The following is a 20,762-nucleotide window of genomic DNA, read 5'->3' as shown; positions in this document are numbered from 1 at the left end:
CGTAGGAGGTAAACTTTAATTTGAGTCTTTTAATTAAAAATGTAGATCAACCTAATATTTTTCTTCATAAAATTTTGTTTGAAGAGTTAACGGAACACGATATTTGAAGAAGAAATAAAATCATTGAATATGATAAATACCCTTTAATTTATCGTGAATTTCCTATGTTTTGACGCGATAAAATTTAAATCTATTTTACAAATTTCTATTTGTATTTCCCTACAAAAATACCTTATTTCATCAATTGTCACACACGCCCTCTAAACAGCAAAATAAATACTTCTTCTCACTCTACGTTCGACTCAAACTTTCCTGCCCATGAAACTCCAGTCCCTTCAAGAACTCAACTTTCCTGCCAAGGTGAGGTGAATATATCTCCTCCTTCATCATGCCTTTCTGACATGCTTGTTACACATGATTTTTTTTTTGTTCTATTATATTTATTCGTTCACATGGGTGCTTATTTTTTTCTTAAACTTTATTTTTCTCCCTTGTAAGTTCTGTACAAAGGTTCATAACTGAAGAAAAGTTAGATAAAACATAAATACGAAAACCCATCTGTTCAACTTTGATCTGCACGAAGGTTTCACGTTCACGTTGGTGTACACAAGTTAGCACATATACATGTTTTTATTTTTCTGTCAAGACCCCCTTTTTTGGTTCTGATTGTCTTTATTCTGTAGTCAGCAGTGCACACAGTGAATAAACTCCTCTTGTCTTGTGGGTTTTCAAGAATAAATTTTTGGGATAGAAGGGAATTATGAGTAGAAGTAGTGTGTGCAATTGCTGGTGGTTCCATTTTTCTTGAATGTTTTTTATTGTTTATAATATTATTTAAATATATGATGCGTGGCCCGGAAAATGTGATTTTCGGTCCATTCTGCTTGCTAGTTTATGCGTTCTTCAGTTTTCTATGTTCATCGGAAAAAATTAGCTAGTCGGATTATTGGTTTGGTTACAGAATTAATGTGGCTTTTTGCTGATGTTATTAATGAAATTCCATAATTCAACATATATTTTGGGTTATATTGTTTGCTAGAGCTTGTTAATTTACCAATCCAGCAGGGAAGAATTATTTTTTATTCTGCTTTCTTTTTTCATATAATCTGTCAAACAATTTTTATTTTTATAGTTTTTGTCATTTGCATTTCTCTATTTGGTAGGTACAAGGGATGGGTTCTTTATCATTTTTTAGAGGGTTAGAATAAAGAATTTTGATTTATCTACAAATGCAGAATATAATTTATTTTCTGTAATAGTGTCTAATAAACTCTAGTCGTTTTGCCGATGTTATTAATGAAATTCCATAATTCAACATATATTTTGGGTTATATTGTTCGCTGGAGCTTGGTAATTTACCAATCTAGCAGGGAAGAATTATCTTTTTATTTCTGTTTTCATTTTTCATATAATCTATCAAACAATTTTTATTTTTAGGCTTTTTCATTTGCATTTCTCTATTTGGTAGGTATAAGGGATGGGTTCTTTATCATTTTTTAGAGGGTTAGAATAAAGAATATTGATTTATCTACAAATGCATAATAGAAATTTATTTTCTTTTATAGTGTCTAATAAACTCTAGTTTGACTGCTTAAGCAGGTATTTTCAATTTGTGCAGTTAATGTTTCTTTCAAAAAAGTGAATAATAGTAAGGGATCAGTTCTGTGATGTTTTTAGTGCTTTTGGACCTGATCATACACCATTAGTACATACTTCGATTAGTAGTGAAGATTCTATTCCTACCATAAGGTAGTTGCATTTAAGTAAGTTGTATGTTTATGTCTTCGTGTTTTACAAATTTATTGGGAATAAGGTCGTCAATGACCACTTGATCTTGAGTTTGCTTGGCCACTAGGAAGGGGAAGGGTCATTCGATGTTTAGGATATATATTTTGACGAAGATAATGGTCTTGGCTTAAATTAAATAAATGGAACTACCTGATCCTTCGTGTGTATATTGTATTTATAGAAGCTAGAGTGAGTGGTTGGGGCTGGCTATGTTTCCGTTTTACGGTCAAAGCCATGCCCCTTTTGTGACCGTCAAAAACATACCTAGTCACTTAGCCTGTTGCATTCCCTAAATTTTCAGGTAGACACCTTAGTAGTTGGGAGCAGTTAATTGCTCAACCTGCCGACATTGGCTTTTTGGCTCAGCTTATACTTTCAGTGGTGAGTTACTCGGATCAGCCTAAATAGATGTGTATGAGAGTTAGTCTAGTCAGCTCATTTCGATCCCAGTTATACTACGTGGAATGCAAACATAATAAAATCTCTTGAAGTAGTATTGTATATCATTAAAATCTCGAAGAAAGAGAACTATATTGTTTCTGGAAGACGAGCTCTCTTTCATGCTACCCTTATAAGTGGGCACGCCGACCTTCAAGTTCAGAGATGGATATCTTGAATATACACTTCTATCTAATTGCAAGGCATTGCTTATGAGTTCCATATAAGAATTAATATTCAGTTAATGCAGGAAAACTAGTTCTACATTACGATATAAGCTCTGTACTTTATGTTGGAATATTTGATAGTTCAAGCTGCTCTTTCAGATCTTGGAATAAAATGGTGTAAAGGAGTACCTGAATTTAGCTTGTATATTATCATATGGGTAGGAAACAGGTGTTCCCTGACTCACAAGTTCTACATTTTACATGCAGGGGACTTGTACACAATATGGACGATATCTTCAACGAGTCTGCTAATAGCTCCCCTGCCATACAATCTTCAAAACTATATTATATATTTGGGGATCCTGAAATGTTGCCTAAAGTTGGAGTTGAATATCAAGCCGATGTTCCATCACTTATCCCAGGCGGTCATCATTTGCAGCTTGAAACAAGAAAATCTTATCCCCAAATCACATTAAATATACAATATGCAAAAGTGCATGCTGCGTTGGACAATGGAAAAGAAATTGGAGGGTCAATAAATCATCAGCCCATGTCGGCTGGTGATAGCATGGATATCGAGTTGGTCTCAGCCCAGGGCAGAAAAGTTAATTCACAAAGCGAAGCTTGGACAACAATTGAACGTGATAGCTTTCTCCTTGGCTTGTACTTCTTTGGGAAAAACCTTATGGTGGTGAGAAAATTTGTTGAGACAAAAGACATGGGTGACATGTTAGCACACTATTACGGGAACTTCTATAAATCAAGTGATTATCAAAGGTGGTCAGAAAGTCGAAAGCTGAAGAGCAGACGGTATGTACATGGACAATGGATATTAGCAGGTTGGAGGCAGCGGGAATTCTTATCTCGTTTGTTTTGCCACGTCTCAGAGGAATGCCAGACACGGTTGACAGAGGTATATTCTTGCATTTTGAATTTTCTTTTAACCATCTCATCTAAAATTTTAAATTTTTAAAGAAGGGCTGCCCAAATTTATTTATTACAATTTGGTCTTCAATAATTTTAATTTCCCAAGCAGAGATGTAAAAGTCTTCATTTCGTTATAATTGCGTATAATATTAACTCTTTTGTTACATAAGCCCAATATTACATGTAAGTTTATAAGATTTCAGAAGCTGCATGCCCGAAATTTATATATATATATATATATATATATATGCAAAGACGTGAATTTTGCTTAGATGAAGCGAGTAATGCAACATAGGATAAACAGTACAAAGACAAGCCATGAAGCCACCGTGTTAGGTAGGAATAATTTTGATCTGAAGGAAACAAAATAAGCATTACTCTTCACTTGGTCTTATGAGTCTGGTGGATCTTGTCAAGTTGAAAGAAATTTCGTGTCAGTGGATCTTCATTGTCGAGCAATCTGCTTTTAATCTTTGGTGTTGTACTTGCCGTGCATTTGAAAGAACTTTTGAAAATGATTATTTTTTACCTATTTTATCCACTTCTTTCGGTATACATTCTGAGAACTTGAAATTGTAATATATGCTGATTACAGATGTTCGAGGTTTGAAATGATTGCGTCACCGATTGCTCCTCATAAGGGCCTAAACCAGAGGACTATATTGTATAGCACTATTATCCTCATAAGACTAGAACAAATATTTATTTTAGGCTGGTATTTCAGGGAGATAGGGAACGCCGGGCGTGCTGTGAAGAGTTTGTTTCTTACCCTTCTTTGAAGTGGACTGAAATATATGAAATTTGGTATCTTTTTTCTATTTTCCGAACACCTTCAAGTTGAAATTCAACACATGTACTTAAGATTACTATAAGCCTTGACATGGATTCTAGCTTCCTCTTATCTGTTTTGAATGTCTGTCCTGGGTTTTTTTATTTATCGTATTGTAAAAAATGTGGTATTGCTGTGAAATGGGGTTGTATTCTTTTTGTCTTCCTCTTGAAAGTTTTCTCCACTGATTGATCCCACTCTCACTTAAAGAGAAAGAGAAGGTTCCCTCCACTTAAAGGGAGATGCGTTACCATATCTTAAATTGACAATACGTATTGGTGTACTAACAAGAATTTTGACAATATTTTCGGGTCTCTGAATGTGATCTGTTGCAGGTTTCGACAAGATTTGCAGAAGGAAAACTTTCACTGGAAGAGTATGTATTCTCTTTGAGAAATGTGGTTGGCACCAACATGCTTGTAGAAGCAATAGCAATAGGCAGAGGGGAGGAAGACCTTACCCGCACTGCTATTGAGCCTTCGAAAACTAATCATTCCATAACTCTTCCTGCTGGAATACCTAGTGGCAAAGAATGCTCATCTCTTACCTCGAGTGAAATCGTCAAGTTTCTGAGGGGTGATTTTTGGCTAAGCAAAGCTCGATCCGGTGACCTTTTCTGGGAAGCCGTTTGGCCCCGTCTTTTAGCAGGAGGATGGCACTCCGAGAAGCCTAGGAGTCTTGTATATGCTGATCCAAACTATTCTTTGGTTTACATCATACCCGGTGTTAAAAAATTTTCCCGGAAACTTGTGAGAGGAAGTCAATATTTTGATTCCATTTGTGATGTCTTGAAGAAGGTTGCATCCGAGCCTCGTCTCCTCGAGTTTGAAAATGAAGCGACAGAAGATAGCACAAAGTTGAAGGGAGACATGTTAACTCTACAGACAGAACAGGAGTTGGAGAATCAGAAATGCCGTTCTTATCTCCAGCCTTCAATTTCTACTTGCAATCAAGATTCAATGAAATTTACAGTTGTGGATACCAGTTTGTTTCGTGAAAGCGGAAGGATGAACTTGAGAGAGTTGAGATTTTTGCCTCCGGACCCTTTAAGTGCACGCATGGAGCCAACACATTCTAGCAAGGAAAATAGAATTTCAGATCCACTGGAAGATGCAACTGAGACCAGACCGTGCAATGACACAGCAGATTGTGAAACCGATAATTTCAACAAGCAATTGCCTACTGCTCCAGATCCTATAACTATAGCAGTAGAAAATCATCATGACAGAAGCTCGACTCCCTCCTCTAGTTGGAAATCAAGGACGACGGTAAGATTCCAATTTAGTCGGAGGCTGAAAAATCACAAGTTAAACCAGCCAGCTTCCATTGCTGATGAGCAGAACTTCACCGGTGGCAGCAATAAAAATTCAACAAATGATGCTGAAAACATCTCCATGGATGCTAATTCAAATGTACAGGGATCCTCAGGTTCGAAAAATAGTCCAGTCACTGAACCATACCTAAATTCGTCATCGAACAGTACTTTCTCTGACATCCCGGAGGAGAGCAGTGAAAGAAATGTTAATACGCACTTTCCAGGCAGCGAACTGTCTACTGTGAAGTCCCATCCTGAGATACTGATTGGCTTGAATTCTCCTCAGGTGCTGATGGATTCCCTACTTGTGGACGAGTTTGATTCTTCTGTCGACAAGTCATTCTTGCACTCCGAAGGTACTCAGCAGTCCGGGATGCTGGTTACACACAATGCTGGAATCCCTGTAGGGAAGCAGCCTGGTCGGAGGCAGAGCACGAGAAACAAACCTAGTGCGAAAGGGTTGGAAGCCATTGCATGTGGATTCATAGGAGCAAAACAGAAACGAAAGAGTGTGGAAGCCATTTCTCAAAATGACTGCATGTCAATGCCTTCACGGTGCGTGCATGGGAAGAATTTAAAGATAGAATACTCTGAAATCTGAATGATACTTCAGGAATGACACACTATCATATTAACTGTACTGTATATTATGTACTGGACATGATAATAAATAATATTCATGATATGCGTCGATCACTTTTAATGTTTAAGTAATATTTTTTGAATTTATTGTCAATTATTCATAATATATTCATTTATGTTCAAAAGCTTTACCAAATTATATCTTTTTTGCACGAATTTTGAATCTTCATTTCATTTTTATAAATCTGTAAAGTTTGAGAGAGTTTTCCCTTCCTCCAAGAAATCTACTCTTCCTATCAACATGGATTAATAAAAAATAAAAAATAAAAAATAAATTATATTGAGGAGAATTTTGTCATCTTTAATCTAGATAACATTTTAACAAAATGACCATCTTGCATTATATTTATATATGTACACATTTATTTTATTTTATTTTTATTTTCTTGCAAGATATAAATTTCATTTTGTGCCCGATTAAAAATGTAGCCGAGTCTAAATTTTTGTCCATAAATTTATATTCGAATGGTTACTCGAATGAGATGTTCAAGAAGAAAAAAAAGGCATCAACTATGATAAATCTACTTTTATTTATCATGGATTTCTCACAGTGACGTGATAAAATTTAAAATTATTTCACAAATTTCTATTTGTGCTGTCACTAATTTGATCGAACTTCTTATACATCGTTATTAAAGATTAAATTAAACCAACGAATTTCATTAGAGATTATCAAGATTTTAAATTTAATTTCTTATGTTCTATAAATGAGTTTCATATACAACTAATGAATTTGATTACAAGTTCGAAACTATAAAATAATTTCTTAAAAACCTCTATTAACACTTCAACTATGCTACATTAACATCAAGTTTGACATAAATCGTCCACACTAAGTTCACCATTTTATTATAAATGTAGGAAAGACAGTAGAGAGTGGGGGCAGAAGAAAAATAGCACAGCCTAACCTCCACTAAAAAAAATAAAAGAAAAAAAACTTAGCCAGTAAATAAAAATCTATTTATATTTAGGTTAAAAATACCATAATCCATAAATTGTCACCCACCCCCTCTAAACAGCAAAGTAAATACATTTCTCACTCTACGTTCAACTCAAATTTCCTGCCTTTGAAACTCCAGTCCCTTCAAAAACTCTACTTTCATGCGCAGGTGAGGCGAACATATCTCCTTATTCATCATGCCTTTTTGATATGCTTTTACACGTGATTTGTTTTTTGTTTTTTTTCGTTTTTCTGTTATAGTATTTTCATTAGTTCGCATGTGTGCTTATTTTTTCTTGCACAAACTTTATTTTCCAATTATCATTTCCGAAGAGAAGTCAATAGATGCATAAACTCGAAGACCCATCTGTTCAACTTTGATCTGCACTCAGGTTTCGCGTTCAAGTTGGTGTACAAAAGTTAGTACAGATACATGTTTTTACTTTTCTGTCATGACGGTTTATTTTTTATTTATTTCTTTATTTTTCATTGCCTTTGTTCTGTAGTCAGCAGTGCACACAGTGAATACACCCCTCCTGTCTTCTTATGGGTTTTCAAGAATAAATTTTTGGGATAAGGTGGGAATTATGAGTAGAAGCAAGGTGTGCAATGGCCAGTTGTTCCATTTTTCTTGAATGTTTTTATTGTTTATGTTATTAGCTATACATGATACATGGCCAGAAAAGAAAAGATTGATTTTTCCTTCTCTTTTTTTTTTTTTTTCAGAGTTTTGCTTGCTGTTTTATGCGAATTTTTCATTTTCTATCTGCATCAAAAAATTAGCAAGTCGAAATTTACTTTCGGTTTGGTTACAGAATTAATGTGGCTTTTTGCTGAAGATATTAAAGATAATCTAGAATTCTGCATATTTTGGGTTATGTTATTAGTGAAAGTTTGGTAAATCCAGCGAGCAAGAATTTTTTGGTTATTTCCATTTCTCAATTTAGTAGGTACATGGGATAATTTTTTTTTTTTTTTCATTTTTTCAGTGGTCAGCATAAATAATTTTGATTATGTTCAAATTCAGAGTACAAATTTAGTTTCTGTAATAGTATGTAATAAACTCTAATTTTGCTGCTTTAAAAGGTGATTTCAATTTGTGCAGTTTATATTTCTTTCAAAAAAGTCCTAGATAAAGGATCAGATTTAATGACTTATTGGTGCTTTTGGACCTGATAATTCGCCGTTAGCAGTTCAGTTATGTTATGTTTATTTCATTTTTTTACAAATTTATTGGGAATAAGGCTTGTTAATGACCAAATCCTGCAAGAGTTTTCAGTCAATTGATAGAGCCGAAAACCTCTATCCTGTTCTAAAGACTTACGGACATAAACAAGGCTTATTTGGTGTCATTGTATGTTGGTGTTTCCCTTGAAGTAGTATCTTATACATTAAAATCTAGAAGAAGAAAACTTACATTGTTTCTGGAAGATGAGCTCTACATTTTAAAAGACATGGCCTACTAAACATCTTCTCGACACTCAGCACTAGATGCTTATTGGGGCATAGTTTCTACAGAATTATGCTACTCTTAAAAGTGGACAGGACATCAACTTCAAAGATAAATATCTCGTGTTAGCACCTTCTCAGTGATTGCATCGCATCTTCCTCGTGTTCCGTTTATAACAAATAAAATTTAGTTGTATGCAGGAGAAAATAGATGATTTCTTTTATGATTCAAGCATTTGTTTTTTTTTTCTTTGAAATTCTTTATGGAAATTTTTTTATAATTGATGTTAGAATATTTTAAGGTCATTGCTTCTTTTTTTTTTTTTTTTTTTTTTTTTTTTTTTTTTTTTTTTTTTTGCTTTGAAATTCTTTATGGAAATTTTTTTATAATTGATGTTAGAATATTTTAAGGTCATTGCTTCTTATTGGATCAAGAGAGAAAAGGCGGGAAAATATGTATTCTATTTCTGGAAATGAAAACCGTATTTATAAAGTGCCTAGCAGGCATATAAATAACAGAATGACAGCTGGTGCCAGCTTGTGTAAAATATCTAATACTCCCCCTCAAGATGGCCGGTGAATGTCAAGGACCGCCATCTTGGAAAGTAAAGGAAATAAAGAGGCTGCAGGTAATGCTTTTGTGAAGACATCAGCTAGTTGGTGATTAGTGCGAACTGGAAGAAGTTTGAGAAATCCATCTGTAACTTTATCCCACACAAAATGGCAATCTATTTCAATGTGTTTCGTTCGCTCATGAAATGTAGGATTGGTGGCAATGTATATCGCAGCTTGATTATCACAAAAAAGAGCCGCCGGTCCAGGATGTGGAATATGAAAATCAATCAACAATTGATGAAGCCAAATGAGTTCACTGGCTGTTGAGGCAAGTGCCCGGTATTCAGCCTCTGCATATGAACGTGAAACAGTTGTCTGTTTCTTAGCTTTCCCAGAGATCATAGAGTCACCGAGGAATATGCAAAACCCAGTCACAGATTTTCAAGAGTCCAAACAAGAGCCCCAATCAGCATCAACAAAGGCTCTAAGTTGTAAATCAGAAGAGGACGAGAAAAATAAACCTTGTCCCGGAGAGGCTTTCAAATATTGTAGAAGATACTGTGCTGCATAAGTGTGGTTGTCTGGGAGAAGAGACGAACTGGCTTAGTTTGTGGACTGCAAATGTGATTTCAGGCCGAGATAGAGTAAGGTACAACAAACGGCCAACCAACCGTCTGTAGAAAGAAGCATCAGGAACTAGATCCCCTTCAAACGAGCTAAGTTTAATCTTAGGATCCATAGGTAAAGAAGCTGGTTTGCAGGCAAGAAAACCTGAATCTTTAAGCAATTGTAACGTGTAATGACGCTGGGTGATAAACAAACCCTTAGATGATCGAGCAATCTCCAGACCAAGGAAGTACTTTAAAGATCCATGATCTTTGAGTTTAAATTGGCTATGAAGAAACTTCTTTAACTCATCAATGATAACCAAATTAGGACCTGTGATGACGATATCATCAACATATACTAGCAAGGCCACAAAAGAGGAGCCTGCACCCTTAGAAAATAGGGAATAATCAGATTTGGATTGTGTAAAGCCATGGAGAACAAGAGCCTAGGAAAATTTTGAGAACCACTGTCGTGAGGCCTATTTTAAACCATAGATTGATTTATGCAAGCGGCATACAAGTTTCTCCCCCTTACTATTAATCTTCCTGTCTGTGGTATAACCTAAGGGCAGGTCCATATATACTTCTTCAAACAAGTCTCCATTTAAAAAAGCGTTGTTAACATCCAATTGAAAGAGATGCCAATTTTTGTTGGCAGCAATGGCAAGCAACATTTTCACTGTGACTAACTTTGCAACTGGAGAAAAAGTTTCAAGAAAATCTAAACCTTCTTTTTGAGTATATCCCTTTGCAACCAGCCGGGCCTTGTAACGTTCAATACTTCCATCAGACTTGTATTTTACTTTAAAAATCCATTTGCATCCAATTGAATGTTTGCCTTTAGGAAGAGGTTGAATTGACCATGTTTTATTTGACTCCATAGCATCCAACTTATTAGCCATAGCTTCTCTCCAGTGTGGATAGTGGACAACTTGATGATAAAATTGAGGTTCAAAGTTGGAAGATATGTTGAGAAGGTAAGCATTATGGGAAGGTGAAAGGGATGTATATGAAATATAATTGGTCAAGGGATATGGAGTGGTAGGTGCAGGATGAAATTTGTGTTGAAGTAAGTTGCAATGGTATTCTCTTAAGTAAGATGGAGTTTTGATGACCCTTGAATATCTTCAAATAACTGGATTATGCATTGTGGTGGAATCAGTTAAATTGGGAATATGGTCAGGTGTTGGAGTCGGATTATGTATTATGGCAGTATCATTAGCAATTGGAGTAGTGGGATCAGCCACATTAGAGGCTGGTATGGGTAAAACTAAGTCTGGAAAAGGATCAGTGATCTCAGTAGGATGAGGTATGGATTGGAAAGGAAACAATGTTTCATGGAAGATCACATCACGAGAGACAAAAAAATTTTTGGATTGTATATCATAGAGTTTGTACCCTTTGACTCCTGGCATGTAACCAACAAATATACATGCCACAGCACGGGGATGAAATTTTGTTCGAGTGGAAGGTAAAGTGGATGCATAACATAGGCAACCAAAAACTTTGAGGCGGGTGTAATCCACCGGCTTACCGCAAAGAAGCTGAAAAGGAGATTGGCAATGTAATAAGGGTGAAGGAGTTCGATTGATTAAATAGGTAGTTGTAAGAACACATTCGCCCCAGAATTTTATAGGGACATGAGACTGAAAAAAAAGAGCTCTAGCTACACTAAGGAGGTGGTGATGCTTCCTTTCAACTACTGAGTTTTGTTCAGGTCGCTCAACACATGAAAATTGGTGTATTACACCGTTGGAATTGAAGAAATCTGTGAAATGTAGTTCAGGTGCATTATCAGACTTAAACCTTTTGATTACCTTACCAAATTGTGTTTCAATAAGGGAGAAAAATCTGGGAATTATGAATTTAACATCAGATTTCTGTTTCATGAGAAATAACCATGTAAATCTGGTACAATCATCGACTAAAGTCAGAAAATAACGATAGCCAGCACGTGTTGGTGTATGGTATGGGCCCCATGTGTCACAATGGACCAAATCAAAGGCATTCTCAGAAAAATTGTTGTTGGAAACGAAAGAAAGGCGTCTTTGTTTAGCCAATGGGCAAATGGGACAATGAATGTCTTTATGATTATTACAATCAAATGACAAGTTGTCCTTCAGCATTTCTAAGCGTTTAAACGACAAATGACCAAGTCTATTGTGCCATATTTGTGAGGACACATTATTTATCATTGGAAAGGAAGAATTACAGGTAGTAATAGTTGGAATTGAATTACAAGAATTTGAGAAATGAGCAGTGTCTATGACATAAAGATCAGCCACTTTGTTACCCTTGCCAATCATCTTCGAAGTTGGCATTTCCTGGATAACACAACGATTCATGAGAAATTTAACATGGATGGAAGAATTTCTTGTTACTGAACTTACAGATAGCAAGTTGAAGTGGAATTGTGGAACATAAAGAACATCATGCAAAGTCAGAGATGAATTGTTCCAGAAAATTTGACATGTATGCGGGTGCTATTGGGAAGAGTGATAAATGAATTTGGAATGGGAGTTATGGTATGGAAGAGAGACAAATCAAAGCATACATGGTTTGTAGCACCAGAGTCAACTATCTAATATCTAGGGGAATGGAGGATAGGATGATTAGAGACAGAGAAGCAGGTACCTGATGTGTGTGATAGGTTCACATCAGTTCCTATGTTGGCTTTGGCTGATGTCAGATGAGAGTTTAACACAGCCATCAACTGCTGGTATTGATTGGGATTCAATGTTTGCATAAATCCATCAATGTTTCCTTGTTGATCAGAAGATGATTCCGAGACCTGATTAACTGCTGCAGTACTCAACTGTGTGACCATTGAGTCTACAATATGAGTAAGCTGGACGTTCCTTTTTCTGAGATTTTCCAAAATGTGGATTGTCATTGGACCGATTATTGTCATTTTTGAAAGAAAAAGTCATAGGATTATTTCCAGCAGACATCCCTGTCACGTTATTCAGAGTCCTTTGGTGTTCTTCTTGCGAGACAAGGGCAAATACCTTGTTAATGGGAGGTATTGGATCCATGAGCAGAATTTGGCTGTGTGTTTGAGCAAATGAATAGTGAAGCCCCATCAGGAATGACATCACGTGTTTAGTTTGATAGTGATCTGACAAAGCCTTATTACCCCCACATGTACACTTTCCACATGAGGAAGCTGGTCTATAATTACTTAACTCCTCCCAAATTGTCTTCGACTTGGTGAAATAAACTCCCACAATCAGTTGACCTTGTGTATGATTCATCAATTCACGCCTCAACTGGAAGATACGTGGTCCGTTCTTCTGTTGGAATCTTTCCTTAAGGTCCTTCCAGATTTCATAGGCTGATGCAGAATATATGACACTCGCTGATATTTCCTTAGACACAGAATTAAGGATCCAAGATATAACTATGTTATTATTGAGAGTCCAAGAATTGATGAGATTGTCATTACCCTCAGGTTTCGGAATGGATCCATTGATGAAACCTAACTTGTTCTTCACAGATAGAGCTATCATCATACTTCTGCTCCAAGATGCATAATTGTCACCAATTAATGGTTGCGAGACAAGGATGAGACCTGGATTATCTGTATGATGAAGATAATACGGACTTGATCCATCTTCAGTGATTAAATTGCTACCTGAAGATGTTGAACTGTCCGAATTCGTCAAAGCATCAGACACCATGAAGATGTTGAATCAATGACCAGAATAAAATAGGAATCAGTTACTGGTTGAACTCCGCAAGACAAGATCTGATTCAATCTCTGCAGCAGACGAGGAAGATTGATCAGAAATTCCAAAAGTGCTCTGATACCATATTGGATCAAGAGAGAAAAGGCGGGAAAATATGTATTCTATTTCTGGAAATGAAAACCGTATTTACAAAGTGCCTAGCTGCCTATATAAATAACAGAATGACAGCTGGTGCCAGCTTGTGTAAAATATCTAATACTTCTTCTTTCTGCTCTTTTAAATATAATGGTATACTTTTTCAAGAAGTGCCTCACTTTAACTTGATATTATCGTAAGGGCAGGAATCATGTGCACCCTAAATCTCAAGAGTTCTACATTTTATTTGCAGAGGCTTATCATATAATACAACATGGATGGTATCTTCAATGACGCTGCTAATTGCTCCCCGGACGTACTATCTTCAAAAGCACATGATATATTTGGAGATCCTAAAATGTTCATCAGAGTTGGAGTTGAATATCAGGTCGAAGTTCCATCACTTATCCCGGGATGTCAAAGTTTGCAGCCTAAAATAAGAAATTATTATTCCAGAATTATGTTAAATAATACATATGCAAAAACACATGCTGTATTAGACAATGACAAAGAAAGTGGATGGCCAGTAAATCATCAACCTATATTTGCTTGTGATAGTATGGATGCCACATTGGTGACAGCCCACGGAAGAAAAGCCGGTTCACAAACCAAAGCTTGGACAAAAATTGAACGTGATGGCTTTCTCCTCGGTTTGTACTTCTTTGGGAAAAACCTTCTGCTGGCCAGAAAATTTGTTGAGAGTAGAGATATGGGAGACATATTAGCATACTATTATGGAAAGTTCTATAGATCAAATGATTATCGAACCTGGTCAGAAAGTCGAAAACTCAAGAGTAGAAGATACGTCCATGGACAAAGGATTTTAAGGGGTTGGAGGCAGCGGGAACTCTTATCTCGTTTGTTTTGCCACATCTCAGAAGAATGCCAGAAACAGTTGACAGAGGTATATTCTTGAAATTTGATTGTTTTATATTTGCCACAGCAGAGACTTTGGAAGTCTTCAGTTTGCAATAGTTGCATCATATGAAAAATATTATCAACTCTTTTGATACTTGTTCCCCATTGTTATTTGTATATTTATGAGACTTAAGAAGCTGTGCGCCACAAAGTTGTTGAGCATCATGAAACTTCTGAGGATATGCATATATACAGACATGAATTTTACTTATATGAAGAGAGAAATGAAAAAAGTAAGAAATTACAATACTAAGGCAATCAATTAAGTTACTGTGTTGTAGGAACAATTTTCATCCTAAGGAAAAAAAATACTACTTGATAAACGGTGTCATGCTTTTGCATTAATTTCAAATGGTCATATGACCCTTTCACTGATTTTGTCAAGTTGCAAGCAATTGATGTCATATGGTGGGTCTTCACTTGTCGAACAATTGGCATTGGATCTTTGATGTTGTAATTGTCGAGCATTTGAAATAATGGTCCAAATAATCATGTTATCTTTCACAAAATAGGCTGAATAGTGAGAGTAATTTGGTAGATGCTAGATGTCTTAAGTGATGTGATCTGGACCTATCTTAAGAGGAATATAATTTTTTTGCGCTATTGTCCTCATGATACTGGGAGTGCTCTGAAGAGTTTTGTTTCTTATAATTCTTTGAAGTAGACTAAAAAATATAAAATTTGGTAATCCTTTTTCTGTTTTCCGAAATAATGGTCAAAATAATCATGATATCTTTCACAAAATAGGCTGAATAGTTAGAGTAGTTTGGCAGATGCTAGATGTCTTAAGTGATGTGATCTGGACCAATCTTAAGAGGAATATATATTTTTTTTTGCACTATTGTCCTCATGAAATTGGGCTTGCTCTAAAGGGTTTTGTTTCTTATAATTCTTTGAAGTGGACTAAAAAAATATGAAATTTGGTAATCCTTTTTCTGTTTTCCCAACACCTTCAAGATGCAATTCATTATGTGCCTATAAGATTACTATCAGCCTTGACATGGATTGATTGATTTATTTATTTTGATCTTATTTAAAAAATGGAGTTTTATTGCTGTAAAGTGTTATATATTTTCAATAACTAAACTTGAAAGCATTGATGTTTCTTGCTGAATATGTCCTAAGGTGCCTCTGCTGTTGATATCTCAGGGTATCACTAGTTATAAATTTCATGGAGTGCATGTACCCAGTACCTGCCACTTCTAGCTTGCCCTAATGCTGAATTATCTTTCTTTACATTTATCGAATAAGTATATTGATGAATTTCTTTCTATTTGTGTGTGGTCTCACCTACTACACTGGTGGAACTAACAAGTTTTACGATGACATTTTCGGCTTCAGGTTTCGATGACATTTGCAGCAGGAAAACTTTCACTGGAAGAGTATGTATTCACTCTGAGAAATATGGTTGGCACCAACATGCTTGTAGAAGCAATAGCAATTGGCAAAGGGAACAAAGACCTTACCCGCACTGCTATGGATCCTTCGAAAGCTAATCATTCCATACCTCTTGGTGCTGGAGTACCTAGTGGTAAAGAATGCTCCTCTCTTACCTCAAGTGAAATCATCAAGTTTCTGACGGGTGATTTTCGGCTAAGCAAAGCTCGATCCAGTGATCTTTTTTGGGAAGCTGTTTGGCCCCGTCTTTTAGCAGGAGGATGGCACTCCGAGCAGCCTAGAAATCTTCCATATGCTGATCCAAACTATTTGGTATACATTATACCTGGTGTTAAAAAATTTTCCCGGAAACTTGTGAGAGGAACTCAATATTTTGATTCCATTAAGGATGTCTTGAAGAAGGTTGCATCCGAGCCTCATCTCCTTGAGTTTGATGATGTAGCTGCAGAAGATAGCACAAAGATGAAGGACGATGTGTTAGCTCTACAAACAGAACAGGACTTGGAGGGTTTATCAAATCAGAGATGCCATACTTATCTCCAGACACCAATTTCTACTTGCAGGCAAAATTTAATGAAATTTACAGTTGTGGATACCAGTTTGTTTCGTGAAGGCGGAAGGATGAATGTGAGAGATTTGAGATTTTTGCCTCCAGAACCTTTAAGTAAATGCATGGAGCCCGCATGTTATAACAAGAAAGACAGAATTCCAGATCCGCTCGAAGATGTAACTGAGAGCAGACCATGCAATGACACAGCAGACTGTGAAACTGATAATTTCGAGAAGCAATTGCCTACTGCTTCAGATCCTATGAGTACATCGGTAGAAAATGACTATGACAGAAGCTCTACTGCCTCCACAAGTTGGAAATCAAAGATGACGATGAAATTCCAATTTAGTCGGAGGCTGAAAAATAACAAGTTAAATCATTCGATTTCCATCGCTGATGAGCAGAACTTTACTGGTGGCAGCGATCAAAATTCAACAAATGATGCTGAAAACATCTCCATGGATGCTAATTCGAATGTACAAGGATCCTCCGGTTTAAAAAACAGTACAGTCACTGAACTATACCTAAATTCTTCATCAAACAATACTTTCTCTGGCATCCTGGAGGAGAGCAGTGAAAGAAATGTTAGTAAGAACTTTTCAGCTAGCGAACTGTGTAATGAGAAGTCTGAGACCGAGATATTGGTTGGTTTGAATTCTCCTCAGGTCCCTTTCGTGGAGGAGTTTTTTACAGTGATGCCTAATTCTATTGATTCATCTTTTGACAAGTCATTCTTACACTCCAAAGGAACTCAGCAGTCTGGGATGTTGGTTGCCAACAATGCTAGAGTCCCTGCAGAGAAGCAGCTTGTAGTCGATGGTCGGAGGCAGAGCACGAGAAACAAACCTAGCACGAAAGGGTTGGAAGCCATTGCATATGGGTTCCTAGGCTCAAAACAGAAAAGGAAGAGTTTGGAGGTCGATTCTCTAGATAACTACGTGTCAATGCCTTCACGGTGGGTGCACGAGAAAAGCCGTAAGTTTGAATACTCTGAATGATCCTACAGCTATGACACTCTATCTTATAATGTCAGTGCACATTTAGTACTAGAGATGATAATAAACAACGTTCCAAGAGCTCAGATCAAATCGGTATTGATTTAGGTTCTTTTTCTTCCTAATACTGTTCAATATTATCAAAAACATTCTGTTAAGGAAGCAGATGCTGGTGGAGGCCGTATTGCTAAAAATGAGATTGTTGGAGAGTCTTCAAAATTATCTCAGGGAACATGGATGGTGTTTTCGCTATAGGTATTGCTAAGGTTTGCTGAAATTATTGGATGTCTTGTAGTCATCTTTGTTGCTGGGTTCTCGTTAATTCGTTAAACGAAGACTAGTTTCATCCGACTACTACATACTTTTTGGTTCAATAGAGAGAGAGGCCATAATATGGATAAAATTGATCGGGACGAGTAGCTTATCAAATATGATGCTAAGGAAAAATGCTCTATTTTCATCTCAAATGTTTGATACCTGCACCTGCTTCTGAGAGTTTCCAGAATGTCATCAATGGAGGCGCATGCCAGTCATAGCTTGATAAAAGAAAGAGATCATTGAAAGCTAATACCAAGTTTATGGAAGGCATAAGAGTTCAGCGCTTGGAATAGTTCATCAGTATGTTCTTGGACAAGGTGTGCAAAACAAGTATAAATATTTTCAAGTTATTGATCTCACATTAATCATGAATATTGATTACTAACAAATCCTTGTTGAACGGTGTAGTGAAACTTCTAATGTGATTGCACATTGTCAATTGTTGAATCCTTTTTTTACCTTCTTCTGGATTTTATGTTCAACTTCTGCATCAAGAAAAAGAGAAATTTTCTTGTATCTGTGTATCTGAGTTTCGATTTCCAATTTCTGCTTCTTCAAAGCATATATGGCTTGTTGGGTAATGTGCACTATTTAGTAGTTAAAAATCAAATATTGTCTATTATACTAGCTTGTAATGCATAGCAAGCATGTCGATAGTCTAGTTATCTCAAATCATTGATGAACTTCCATTTCTTGTTGGAGAATTTTAAAAATAATGCCGGTTTTGGAAATTGGCACGTTGGAGCAAAGATGGATATGCAAGTCAAGTGATTATGGATCGTGGTAAAAACATGACTTGCTTTCTGATTTTTCCATTGGTTTTCAATTTTGTTCATTTACTTTTGTACTTTGGTATACTGTAGAATTGAAGTACAAAGATTTTATGCAGACTAGTCAAAGTTGAACGTGCATTGCACGTTATTCTAAAATAATTTATAAATGATGTAAAAGTAATAGTTGATACCAATTTGTTAGAGGATTTGACGAGTCTCTGATGAATTAAAGAAAATAAAATTTGGCATAGAAATTTAAGAGAAGAAAATTGTACTTAAATTGTGCTCTCACAACTTAATTTTTATTATTCAAATTTTTGTAACGATGAAATACTTTAAATGAGTAATCTTTTTATTATACATTTGATATATAAAAATTAATTGTTAATACGTAAATTTAAACACTCGTTAAAATTTTCAGATACATGAATATAAATAAGTTCATCTATAATAACTCTAAGTTCATATAATTCAAGATTCATCAAGTGAAAATTCATTGAATCTAGATTAATGTTAATGTTAATGAATTGAGAAATAATAACACAAATTTTATAAATGACAATAATTTTGTTGTATGTATTCTATATTGAAAAACGAAAAGTAAGGTATTATTAAAATAATTGAATTGTAGGGGAGGTTAAAATTGTTCAAAAAAATGATTCTTCCTTCATGTGATATTTTAATATATTTAAGATTGTTGTACATCTTGGTGTTCGATTTGTTGTTATTAGTGCATAAACCTAATGAAATATTTTATTGATTCCATAGTATCTTGGTGGCTTATTTGGATCTTGTGCACTCATTTTGTAAGGGACAATATAGTTTTAAGGGGAGCGTCGGGGCGAAGGTAGTGGGGGGCTGGGATAGGTTATAGCCGGGCCCAACCCCCAACCCATTTGGAAAATAATGAAGAGTTTGTTTAATTTTGGTCCAAATATTTGTGTTAGCCCAACTATGATTTGAATTCTAGCCCAAGCTCAATGTTCAATTACTCAAATCTTGTAGAAGAGGCTATAATTATTAAATACTATTTTCATGATATTTGAGAAACTTGAATATCTTATTTTAAAATTATGCATTTTATTTAATGCGTGTTTGACTAAATTTACTTATGGTAATTAAGTGAATTTTATAATAGAAACTTTGTATTGATCAGATTTAAAAATCACTTGTTTGAATAATTAGAGACACTACACACTATATTTTTTGCTAAGCTTAAAAGTAATTAATTTTTTATTTCTACATATGTTTTCGTATATTACCTATTCATACTTATAGGAAAAAATTAATTATTTTGACCATAAAATAGATGTTATAACCAAAATAAATAACTTGTTTTAGATTTGATCTTGTCAATAAAAATAATTTTTGTTAAACTTTATTTATTTAAAAATTAATCTATATATAGGTATATTCTTGAAACTGAGCAAACTATGGACATGAATTAAATTTAATTTCTTTAGACCCTCATAATTCTTAGTCGATCTTTCTCTTTCATTTAAATGTGATTTCTTACTCATTATGGAATGAAGTGATATAGAAGATTGTTGTCCATACCGAATAGTAGTTTGAAACAATAACATATAATGATATATAATTGATTGCATGTTTCTACCAAAGCTTTATTTGTTTGAAAATACTGATTGTCAAATTTATTTAGAATAGTATTCATTAAATAATTTCTTAATTTTTTATTGGTGGATACGTATCATTAGCTTATTCCGATCATGGTTTGGTTAGTTTATTTTTTTAACGTAATCGTCGATTTTTTTATTTGGTAAGAAAATACAAAAAAGAATTAGTGGGATATCTTATGGTGAAACATTTAGAGTTCTTTTATTTTATTGAGTGTTGTACACTCTTTGTCTTGAATATCATGAATTTAGCTTATTTCGACGTGAGTTCACCAAAAAAATTTTAAGTTTCAGCCCATCCTAACATCATTTTCTGGCTCTGCCCCTGAGGAGTGTCATCACGTTTCTTGAAATTTACTACAAAACTGTTTTCTAGACATTGCTGCAAGTGTTCTCGCCTACATTTCTAAGTTATTTGAGATCAAATATTCTGATACCATGGTACCAAGAAATCATATATGTAAATCTCATTTAGGCTTTGCTAGTTTTTAAATTTAGAAGGGGAAAACAAAATCAGCAAAAGCAAAAGCAAAGCCAAATATACATCAACAAATGATCTTTAATTGCAATGAGCAACCTTCGAGCAATAAAATATAACTCAAGAAAAGTTGTTGCAGTCGAAGATCCAATAACTTGGGACGTTTCATGATTTATATTTCTTTCAATGTGTCGTTTTATTTAATTAGAGAATAAA

The 20,762-nt window shown here is 35.2% G+C and overlaps 2 protein-coding genes across 4 annotated transcripts; both read left to right on the top strand.

Moving 5' to 3' along the window:
• The first annotated feature begins 256 nt into the window (after positions 1-256).
• Positions 257-6,167, top strand: LOC111375981. Of its 3 annotated transcripts, none has more exons than XM_022998903.1 (3): positions 257-365; positions 2,661-3,306; positions 4,485-6,167. In XM_022998903.1, the coding sequence occupies exons 1-3, from the start codon at positions 319-321 to the stop codon at positions 6,063-6,065; spliced, it is 2,274 nt and encodes a 757-aa protein (XP_022854671.1). In that variant the 5' UTR covers positions 257-318; the 3' UTR covers positions 6,066-6,167. The 3 variants fall into 3 exon arrangements, with proteins under 3 accessions (XP_022854671.1, XP_022854672.1, XP_022854673.1); XM_022998904.1 differs by having other exon boundaries at positions 270-360; XM_022998905.1 differs by lacking the exon at positions 257-365 and adding an exon at positions 407-610.
• A 7,496-nt stretch (positions 6,168-13,663) lies between these two features.
• On the top strand, positions 13,664-18,121 carry LOC111375980. Its single transcript, XM_022998902.1, has 2 exons — positions 13,664-14,386; positions 15,742-18,121. Exons 1-2 carry the CDS (start codon positions 13,757-13,759, stop codon positions 17,344-17,346), a joined length of 2,235 nt encoding a protein of 744 aa, XP_022854670.1. The 5' UTR covers positions 13,664-13,756; the 3' UTR covers positions 17,347-18,121.
• The last annotated feature ends 2,641 nt before the right edge of the window (positions 18,122-20,762 follow it).

Source organism: Olea europaea, unplaced genomic scaffold (genome assembly GCF_002742605.1).
Source record: "Olea europaea var. sylvestris unplaced genomic scaffold, O_europaea_v1 scaffold1435, whole genome shotgun sequence".
Classification (NCBI taxonomy): domain Eukaryota; kingdom Viridiplantae; phylum Streptophyta; class Magnoliopsida; order Lamiales; family Oleaceae; genus Olea; species Olea europaea.
The sequence above is the reverse complement of the archived record's forward strand: the minus strand, read 5'-3'. Positions and strand labels throughout refer to the sequence as shown.

What these genes read in the sequence shown, in the direction of transcription:
- LOC111375981 (XM_022998903.1), top strand. Translation starts at nt 319, where the DNA reads ATGAAACTCCAGTCCCTTCAAGAACTCAACTTTCCTGCCAAGGTGAG. An exon ending in AACTTTCCTGCCAAGGTGAG is followed by an intron (nt 366 to 2,660) that starts GTGAATATATCT and finishes TTTTACATGCAG; the next exon opens with GGGACTTGTACACAATATGG. An exon ending in GCCAGACACGGTTGACAGAG is followed by an intron (nt 3,307 to 4,484) that starts GTATATTCTTGC and finishes GATCTGTTGCAG; the next exon opens with GTTTCGACAAGATTTGCAGA.
- LOC111375980 (XM_022998902.1), top strand. Translation starts at nt 13,757, where the DNA reads ATGGATGGTATCTTCAATGACGCTGCTAATTGCTCCCCGGACGTACTA. An exon ending in GCCAGAAACAGTTGACAGAG is followed by an intron (nt 14,387 to 15,741) that starts GTATATTCTTGA and finishes TTTCGGCTTCAG; the next exon opens with GTTTCGATGACATTTGCAGC.